This window comes from Tiliqua scincoides, chromosome 9 (assembly GCF_035046505.1).
Source record: "Tiliqua scincoides isolate rTilSci1 chromosome 9, rTilSci1.hap2, whole genome shotgun sequence".
Taxonomy (NCBI): Eukaryota; Metazoa; Chordata; class Lepidosauria; order Squamata; family Scincidae; genus Tiliqua; species Tiliqua scincoides.
In genome coordinates, this window is record NC_089829.1 from 6,933,846 (window position 1) to 6,944,655 (window position 10,810).

At 50.8% G+C, this 10,810-nt stretch overlaps 1 protein-coding gene across 1 annotated transcript in view; it reads right to left on the reverse strand.

Annotated features, from left to right (window-relative positions):
• The window catches only part of CFAP74 (cilia and flagella associated protein 74), a 123,123-nt gene that overhangs the window by 21,927 nt on the left and 90,386 nt on the right, over positions 1-10,810 (reverse strand). The window contains 6 exon segments of the mRNA XM_066637397.1: positions 531-676; positions 1,303-1,437; positions 2,595-2,871; positions 8,572-8,705; positions 10,079-10,252; positions 10,543-10,630. Coding sequence (XP_066493494.1) covers positions 531-676; positions 1,303-1,437; positions 2,595-2,871; positions 8,572-8,705; positions 10,079-10,252; positions 10,543-10,630 — 954 coding nt within the window.

Sequence of the window (10,810 nt, forward strand, 5' to 3'; positions counted from 1 at the left end):
TTGAACAAAAACACACGACACTGCTTTCTCGGCACATGTAACTTTCGGAAAAACCCCAGACCCATGAAAACGTCAAATGGTTTTCTCCCACCTCTACCCCTGGGTTAAAGAACACAAAAGCATTTGCTCATTTTTATAGCAGTGGGGGGGAGAGAGGTTGCCCAATACGGTCCCCATTGGGAGAATGTAATATTGTTTTATTCATTAAAAGATTCTTATCCTGCGACTTCCCTCTTCCACAAGGGATGTGCTCGAGGCGGCTTGTGAGAAACACCGAGTATCTGCTGAAAGCACAAAACAATCATGACACGCGACAGAACCTGACTTCCCACTGTGTGTCTGGTCCTTCAAAAGAGACACGTCTGTGTGGCTGGCCACCCACTCTGGCACACATAGCTGTGTCTCCGGTGGTGGTGTGGTACCCCAAAAGGTGAAAAAGAGAGATGCTGTCAGACGTGGGGATCTACAAACAGTGGGATCTACAAACATGCCAAGGCTTTCTGACCCAGGAAGTGCTTCTTCCTACTCACTCTGGCCTGATGTCTTCTGGGCTGAGCTGCTCATATGCCCTGGAGCTGGATTTGCTGGACCTGTCCCGGGAGAGCTGACTGAGGTAGTAGCTGCTGGAATGTTTCTTCCCGTCCTTCCGCGGCATCAGGGTCTCTTCCTTCCGTTTCTGGTAGGAAGAGAGCCGCTGAGTGGGTAGAATGTTCTAGCCAGATAGTTGGGCTGGGGGGTGGTATGGGGGGCCCCAGGAGCAGGATCCCAGCTGGGGGGTGGAGCAGGGAGGGGGTGGGTGGGGGGCCCCAGGAGCAGGATCCCAGCTGGGGGGTGGAGCAGGGAGAAGATGTCACCGTGTCAGAGGGGCAGGAAGATAATCCAAAGAAGAACAGTGGAGGCAACCTATGGCCAGCTCCCTGCATGGGTCTGCTCCTTTGATCCTGATGTCCCGTCAAACACAGAATTAGCCCTTTCTTATTTTGTAAAAAGCAGCTGTTCGGGAATTGGGGTGGGATTTTTACTAGGACTGTCATGCAAGGGGAAAGGATTTAACGCCCCCCCACACACACACACATCATGTCATTGGCCGACTCCACAACGCCTTCCCACCACTCCCGGCTGCTCTTGACCAAAACAAACATTGTGTGGTTGCAGACTGTGACAAAGGGAGATTTGACAGTGTCGAAGCCAGGACTGTTCTGATTTTCTTGAGCTCTGCAGTCCATGCGCTTCCGTCCACGCAGCAGCTGTGGATATAACCAAACATCCTGTTCAAGGAGGGCCAGGTCACCTCTCACTTACCTGCATCTCCAAATCCCACGCCTTCTTCTCTGCCTGCGCCTTCGCTTCGGCAGCTTCGCGCAGCAGGTTCGCGGCCTCCATCCTGATCAGCTGATCACACAGCACTGGCCGGAAGGAGACCCTGACCATGCATTTCTGGGTTCAGGAGAGAAAGAAAGGGAGTGGGCAAAATAAGAATAAAGACAGGGCAGCGCACCGTGCAAAGGTCGGACTCACGGCTGGTGCCAGAGGTCAACAGGTCAGACAACAGCCAAGGTCAGGCACGAGTCACTGAGAGCCCATGTGGCAGGCTGCAGTGAAGCAATGCACTTCCCACACTGGCCCTTCAGTCGCCCGCTGTGCTGTCCTGATGTGGGTGTTGTCCATGGCAGAGGGACGGTGTGACACATCAGGCCAGCAGGGTTCCAGCCACGGCAGACCCAGCCAACGTTATTAGTATTTATAGCTTTATTTATTTTAAATAAATGGACTCTTCGCTCACAACAGGAGAGGAAACTGAACACTTTCCACATGCGCTGCCTCCGACGCATTCTCGGCATCACCTGGCAGGACAAAGTTGAAACAGAGACGCCTGCGTTGGCTCAGTCATGTCGTGAGAATGGATGATGGCCGGATCCCAAAGGATCTCCTCTATGGAGAACTCGGGCAAGGAAAGCGCCCTACAGGGAGGCCACAGCTGCGATAGAAGGACATCTGCAAGAGGGATCTGAAGGCCTTAGAAGTGGACCTCAACAGGTGGGAAACCCTGGCCTCTGAGCAGCCCGCTTGGAGGCAGGCTGTGCAGCATGGCCTTTCCCAGTTTGAAGAGACACTTGGCCAACAGTCTGAGGCAAAGAGGCAAAGAAGGAAGGCCCATAGCCAGGGAGACAGACCAGGGACAGACTGCAGTTGCTCCCGGTGTGGAAGGGATTGTCACTCCCAAATTGGCCTTTTCAGCCACACTAGACGCTGTTCCAGAACCACCTTTCAGAGCGCGATACCAGAGTCTTTCGAGACTGAAGGTTGCCAACAATTTAAAATGATCTAAAATAAATCTAAAATCTTGGAGACTGGGCAATTAACGTATGGGAAGGGGGGGAAGTCCTGGCAAATAATGCCTATAAGTTGCTCTGAGCCCATAAAATGTATATTTCAAAAAGTGACTTGAAGTTACATGGGCCGCCAATGTTATAATTTTCCTTAGAGAAGCATGACTTGCTGCAATGCTCCATAAGGCTGGAAGTCACTCATGGATGTTGTCATTTGTGTTCCATGTGCCGAGAGAGAGAGAGAGAGAGAGAGAGAGAATTTACCTTCCCAGGCAGTACAGTTCCAACACATGGCAAGAAGGTGAGGGGAGAATCTTCCGGAACGAGGAACTGGAAGGAAGTGGGCCCAACGGGGGCGGCTTCTCCCTCGCCAATCTTTGGGACGACGTGAGTGATCTCATTGAGGCTGACGTGGGAGTTTATCACAAAAATGGTCGCTATCGACACATCGTTGAGAGCGGTGGCCAAGAACTGGACCAAGCAGTGAGAGAGCTCGAGGGGAGGGTGGACGCCGGTGGCCTTGCACGACAGCTTGAATTCTCTAAGAATGGAAACACAGCAGAAACCGTCACAGCGGCAGCTCGGCCCCCTTGCCAAGACCCAAATAAGCTCTATGACGAGCCTGGCATTCCATCACGTTTGGTCAACTTTCAACAAGCAACAGGAGATTTTCCTCTCTCCGTTCCCTTTTTCCTCCCTCTCCCCGAAGTTTTACTTAAAATCAAACAGAACAATCAGGAAGTTTGGGTGACCATCCATTCCCATTCAGTTCTGTTACCAGAGACCCACCAAGATAACCAAGCTAGAAGGTCTGAATGAAAATACCTTTGTCCGCCTGGGATGCTCCAACTGCCAGCAGTGTAGCAAGATGGGGCAGGGTGTCCATTGCTCCCTTCCTGTGCGGCAGAGTGGTATTTTTCTGCTGTCTCCGCAGGGGATGACAGGACTCACCTTTTGGTGCACGGATGCAGAATGGGTCCTCTCGCCCTCCTGGGCTCTTGTACAGCTCCAAACGGAGCAGTTTCTGGGGCCAGGGCCATGCAAGAGCAGTGGAGGAGGCTGTCTGCACAAGTGCAGGGAGGTGATGCAATGATGTGCAGTGGGGTGGTGTCATCGTATCATTTTGCACCGGGTTTCCGCCCCCCCCGATATGCTACTGTCAACTACCGTATTTTTCGCTCCATAAGACGCACCTGACCATAAGTCACACCTAGTTTTTAGAGGATGAAAACTTACTTTTAAAGTAAGCCTGCCCTCCCCCTGTGGCACCTGTGCAAATGAGGACCTCACCCCCGGTGCGGACTTTGCCCCCTTTGTTCTCCGCCTGCCCTCCCCCTGTGGCGCCTGCGCAAATGAGGACCTTGCCCCCGGTGCGGACCTTGCCCCCAGTATTCGCTCCATAAGACGCACACACTTCCCCCCCCCCACTTTTTTGGGGGGGAAAAGTGCGTCTTATGGAGTGAAAAATATGGTACTTTATCCCTTTGGGCTCACTTGCTTGGTTCTGGCTGACTTTGGCTTTCTTGGTTTATTTAACTTTGAAATTGAATTGTTGCCATGTGTTTGAAGTTACTTCCGAGAAATAGGAAAGTATAATATAAAAACATATATTAAAGTTTTTATATTATACAGTCACGTTCTGGCAACTCCTGCGACGCCGCTGGAACTAACCGTATTGGCTTCTGCCTTTCCATTGGACCATTCTAGCGACGTGGAGAGGGGGGATTTGCTGCATGGGTAACAGCCTATCCATACCTTCTTTACCCAGGCTTCGCGCACTGGAGAGGACACTCCAACTTCGCCATACGGCGTCGGCACAACACGGGAAGCAGCAGTTTACCGGTTATAAGTCTTTGCTCGATTGGCGTAGAGCATGACGCCAGGGGCTGCTTCCGACGGTGGGAGAGATCATTGCATCTCATTGGGCAGCTACCGCCCGCCTTAAGCTGGGCAGTCCCCAGCCAGTAAGGTGTTGCCTCGCCACGGTCCGTTAACCTCATGGGGTGCGTGGGGTTTAGGGTGAAAACCGACAAGCGGATTGACAACTCTGCACCATGCAACAGAAAACAGAAAACTACTGCCCTAAAGCTGGGCACCTGGAACGTTAGGACAATGACACCTGGCTTCTCTGATGACCTGCAAGAAATAGACGACGCACGCAAAACAGCTGTCATCGACATGGAGCTGAGCAGACTGCAGATGGACATCGTCGCCCTTCAAGAGACTAGGCTGCCAGATTCCGGATCTGTCAAGGAGAGAAATTTCTCATTTTTCTGGCAGGGAAAACCACCAAACGAAACCAGGGAACATGGCGTTGGCTTTGCGGTCAGAAATACCCTGCTGAAATCCATCATCCCACCTACTGTGGGAAGTGAAAGAATTTTGTCCCTGCAGCTCCAGTCATCAGCAGGACCTGTCACTCTCATCAGTGCTTATGCACCGACTCTGTCGTCTCCAGCAGAAGCCAAAGACAAATTCTATGATGACCCGGCCACCACTGTCAAGAAAATCCCTGTAAAAGAGCCATTGTTCATCCTCGGCGATTTCAATGCTAGAGTTGGTGCTGATAACAGTTCATGGCCCACTTGCTTAGGTCAGTTTGGCACTGGGAGGATGAAAGAAAATGGCCAACGCCTGCTAGAGTTTTGCTGTCATCACGGTCTCTGTGTCAGCAACACGTTCTTCAACACAAAGCCCCAACATAGACATCCAAGATCAAAGCACTGGCACCAGCTCGACCTGATCCTCACCAGACGCTCCAGCCTTCCCAGCATCAAGATCACACGCAGTTATCATGGTGCTGCCTGCGACACTGACCACTCCCTGGTGTGTAGCAGAGTGAAACTGCAAACAAAGCGACTGTATCACACGAAAAAGGAAGGAAGACCTCGCATTGATACCAGCAAGACCCGGGATCAGAGAAAAGTGAAGGAATTTGCACAAGCGCTTGAGGAATCTCTTCCAGGCCTGGCCGACGCAAACGCATCCAACAGATGGGAACATTTCAAGAATACCGTTTACAACACCGTCTTGTCCATATTCGGCAAGAAGACCAACAAGGCAGCAGACTGGTTTGAAGCCCACTCTGAGGAGTTGACACCAGTCATTGAGGAAAAGAGGAGAGCTCAAGCAGCATACAAGGCCTGTCCCAGTGAGCGCAACCTGCAGGTCCTCCGAACTGCTCGCAGCAGAGTCCAACAGACTGCCAGGAGATGTGCTAACGACTACTGGCTCCAGCTCTGTTCCGAGATACAGATAGCAGCTGACATGGGCAACATCAAGGGGATGTATGATGGTATCAAGCAGGCCCTAGGTCCAACACAGAGGAAAATTGCCCCTCTGAAGTCTGCCACAGGCGAGGTCATCCAGGATCAGGCGCAGCAGATGGAACGCTGGGTGCAGCACTACTCTGAGCTATATTCCAGAGAAAATGTAGTCACCGAAGAAGCACTGAACAACATTGAGTGCCTGCCTGTGCTGGAGGAGCTTGACAGTGAACCAACCCTAGAAGAACTTCACGTGGCCCTGGACTCCCTTGCCTTTGGCAAGGCACCTGGAAAAGACAGCATCCCTGCTGAAGTCCTAAAATGCTGCAAAGAGATCATCGTCACTGAGCTGCATGAAATCCTCTGTCTCTGCTGGAGAGAAGGTGGAGTACCTCAAGACATGAGGGATGCAAACATCATCACGCTGTACAAGAACAAAGGCAACAGGGGTGACTGCAACAACTACCGCGGCATCTCTCTCCTTAGCGTTGTAGGAAAGCTGTTTGCCCGAGTTGTACTAAAGAGGCTCCAGGTACTTGCAGAGAGTGTCTATCCAGAATCGCAGTGTGGATTCCGAGCCAACAGGTCCACCACTGATATGGTATTCTCCCTTAGACAACTGCAGAAGAAATGCAGGGAACAACGACAGCCACTCTTTGTAGCCTTCATAGATCTCACAAAGGCTTTCGACCTGGTCAGTAGAGACGGCCTCTTCAAGATTCTCCCCAAGATCGGATGTCCACCCAGGCTCCTCAGCATCATCAGATCTTTCCACAAGGACATGAAGGGCACTGTTGTCTTCGATGGCTCCACATCAGACCCTTTTGACATCCGAAGCGGAGTGAAGCAGGACTGTGTTCTTGCGCCAACCTTGTTTGGGATTTTCTTCGCTGTCCTGCTGAAGCAGGCCTTTGGAACTGCAACAGAAGGCATCTATCTCCGGACCAGATCAGACAGAAAGCTCTTCAACCTCTCCAGACTGAGAGCAAAATCCAAAGTCCAGCTGAAATGTCTGCATGACTTCCTCTTTGCCGACGATGCAGCTGTCACTACCCACTCTGCCAAAGATCTCCAGCAGCTCATGGATCGTTTTAGCAAGGCCTGCCAAGATTTTGGACTGACAATCAGCCTGAAGAAAACACAGGTCATGGTTCAGGATGTGGACTCACCTCCCTGCATTACAATCTCTGAGCATGAACTGGAGGTTGTCCATGACTTTGTGTACCTTGGCTCAACAATCTCCGACACTCTTTCTCTCGATACCGAGCTAAACAAGCTCATCGGTAAAGCAGCTACCACGTTTTCCAGACTCACAAAGAGAGTCTGGTCCAACAAGAAGCTGACGGAACATACCAAGATCCAGGTCTACAGAGCTTACGTCCTGAGTACACTTCTGTACTGCAGCGAGTCATGGACTCTTCGCTCACAACAGGAGAGGAAACTGAGCGCTTTCCACATGCGCTGCCTCCGACGCATCCTCGGCATCACCTGGCAGGACAAAGTTCCATACAACACAGTCCTGGAATGTGCTGGAATCCCTAGCATGTATTCACTGCTGAAACAGAGACGCCTGCGTTGGCTCGGTCATGTCGTGAGAATGGATGATGGCCGGATCCCAAAGGATCTCCTCTATGGAGAACTCGTGCAAGGAAAGCGCCCTACAGGTAGACCACAGCTGCGATACAAGGACATCTGCAAGAGGGATCTGAAGGCCTTAGGGATGGACCTCAACAAGTGGGAAACCCTGGCCTCTGAGCGGCCTGCTTGGAGGCAGGCTGTGCAGCATGGCCTTTCCCAGTTTGAAGAGACACTTTGCCAACAGTCTGAGGCTAAGAGGCAAAGAAGTAAGGCCCATAGCCAGGGAGACAGACCAGGGACAGACTGCATTTGCTCCCGGTGTGGAAGGGATTGTCACTCCCGGATTGGCCTTTTCAGTCACACTAGATGCTGTGCCAGAACCACCTTTCAGAGCACGATACCAGAGTCTCTCGAGACTGAAGGTTGCCAATACTACCAATATAAAAACAGAAAATTCGGCTTTAATACTATACAGGGTGCCTCCATAAAATGTATACACAATAATGAGTTTTAACTCATATAGACTTCATTGTAGAAAACCGGCAACACTTGACCATTTAAGGCAGTGTTTCTTAGACTGTGCTCCTTGGAGCCCTGCGGCTCCCTGAGACCCCTTAAGGGGTTCCATGAGCACACCACAACTGGCCGCCATCTGTCCCCTGCTTAGTTTGCTTGCCCACCCCTCCCTCCTTCTCTGTTTGTGGCTCTCCTTTCTCCTGTTCTGGCTCTTCACAGGTATTCCGAGTTGGTCTCAATGCTGCACAACTCAGCGCGTGAACCGATACTCTGGAGAGAAGGCTCAGTTTAGGTGGTTGCCTTCTTAAGGCTCTCCAATTTCCAGGTGGGGGACACGGTCCGGGAAGGGATAGCCTGGCTTAGGAACATATAAAGCCTCAGTCGAGCTCTCCACCTCATAGGGCCATCTGCTGGTTTAGACTTAACCATGGTCTGGCAACTCCGGCTTTGACCACTCTGAAGCCTGTTGCACCTAACGGCTTTCTAGTTGTGGACAAAACAGGATGGTGGGACCAAGTGGGAATGTTTGCAGATGCGGCAAGGAGAGAACTGTCACTCCTAAGCGGGGAGCTCCCCTCCACTCGCTGTCTAAGCTATTGGGGCAGCACCTGTACATTGCAAGCACCTGCATACTGCCATCCCTGCCCCAATGGCTCCGGCAGCGAGTGGGAGGTGCCCCTTACACAGCATGTTGCGGCACCTGTGATACTTACCGCACTGCCCCCCTCTGGCTATGCTACTGCACTCCACTCCCAATCACTACATCCCTCTCCTCAGTAAAATTGCTTTGCCTCTTAGAGGCAAACCCTTCATCAGGAACCTTGATGCGTTCCAGCCTTGTAGCTGGAAAACCATCATCATCACCAATTCTTGGAACGCACCTATTTATTTCAGTCTTGCAGGTGAGCTCAAAGTTGTATTCCTTGGCCCTTTTGGCGTGGAAGATGACATCCAAAGTCAAACTTTCAAGGGGCAGGAGCACCCCAAACCCATCGCTGGGCTGAACTTCTACAAACTTTTGTAAAGATAGCAAAAAAAAAAAAAAAAAAAAAAAAAGACGATTTACATGCATGTCAAAGAGAGGAAGCACATCTGTTCTCAAAACAAATCATTTTTATAAAAACAATTAAAACTTTTATTTAAAAAATTTAAGTTAAAAACAAAAAGTATGGGAAGGGCAGCTTGGTTTGAAATTCCCTTCCAAATGAAAGTGGGAGGAGCCAGACACCCCCCAAAGAACCAGGGGACATCCACTAAAACTGAGTGTTGGGAGAGTTAGAACAGACAAGAGAAAATATTTCTTTACACAGCGTGTGGTTGGCCTGTGGAACTCCTTGCCACAGGCTGTGGTGAAGGCATCTGACCTGAACGCCTTTAAAGGGGGATTGGACAAGTTTCTGGAGGAAAAATCCATTACGGGGTACAAGCCATGATGTGTACGCGCAACCTCCTGATTTTAGAAATAGGCTATGCCAGATGCAAGGGAGGGCACCAGGATGAGGTCTCTTGTTATCTGGTGTGCTCCCTGGGGCATTTGGTGGGCCGCTGTGAGGCACAGGAAGCTGGACTAGATGGGCCTATGGCCTGATCCAGTGGGGCTGTTCTTATGTTCTTAACTACAATTCCCAGAATGCCTTGCAGGTCTTCTTGTTATCTGGTGTGCTCCCTGGGGCATTTGGTGGGCCGCTGTGAGATACAGGAAGCTGGACTAGATGGGCCTATGGCCTGATCCAGTGGGGCTGTTCTTATGTTCTTAACTACAATTCCCAGGAGGCCTTGCAGGTCTCTTGTTATCTGGTGTGCTCCCTGGGGCATTTGGTGGGCCGCTGTGAGGCACAGGAAGCTGGACTAGATGGGCCTATGGCCTGATCCAGTGGGGCTGTTCTTATGTTCTTAAGTGCATAAAAGGAAATCTTAGACATTCAGCGTGGGGAGTTGGAGTTTACTCACAAAGCAAAATCATGGAGCATCATCACCAATGCACCACACTGCTGAACTACTGCAGAGAAAGGCAGACACCAAAAAATTCTTTGCAAATAAAACTCAGTTCAGTTTTAAATAGCTGCGTCGTCTCTACTTTGTTCCTGCTTTCAATTCTGGAGGGCCAACCAGATTCAAGGTTGCGAATCCAGAAAGATGTGATCCTAACCCCTCAAGGCCTTGTGGAGAAGGGGGACCTGGACTGGTGGCAGCGGACAAATGACCAGACAGATTGACATCAGTGGTCTTGGGGTCCCGTATCTGGAACCTACAAAACTGCTACAGGCCCACCCTGTGTTGAGTTTGAATTATTTTTAGCATGAAATACACAACAGTGACCCTAACCTCTCTTGCTTGCAAATTCCCACAAGTACTATAGGAATTGGCTTTTTTTTTTTTTTTTTTTACCTCTGGAAGTTTGACGAAGCCATACTCCTGAGGCAGGATGGCTTTGTTTGTTAGCGTGATGGATGTCCGGACAGCTTCATAGATAGAACAGTATCCAAAATTTAATTCATTTGGACTGATCTCCACATCCGAGGTCGTGATGATGGCGCTGATAGTAAATCTGACAGGCTTACTCTGAAACAATAGCAGAGGGGCCGGATCAAGAGAAGCATCCTTCCAGGGGTCGCTGGGTAAAAGACATCACTGGTTTCAAAGCAGAAAGTCAGACTTTGCCCTGCCTGTGATGAGCTCCAAGGAGGTTTCGCAGCCTCAACAGAACAGGACTCAGCAGTAGTGTAGCCAGAGGGGGATGGGGCCGCTTATACGGCACTTGCAGTACTTACCACGCTGCCCCTCTGGCTACGCTACTGGGACTCAGCCTTCCGCTGTCCTCCAAGCACAAGGCCCAACACTGCACCACTTACCTGATCTGAAACGATGATCTTCATTGGAACGTGCAGGACACGAGTCTCTTTATCGAAGTACTTCCGGGCATCTTCTGGAAGTGTCTGCCTGAAATGGGAAAATGCCATCTCCTTGTTGAAGACTGCAGACCGCCAAACTGAAGAGATCAGATGAGAGGGACACAGGAAGCAGGGTTTTGGACCGGGACTTCCTGCAGCCAGCCTTTGTCATCTTACCTCTCATGCCACCCATGCGCTGCTCCATGGGCAAGCAGGGGAGACGGAGGCA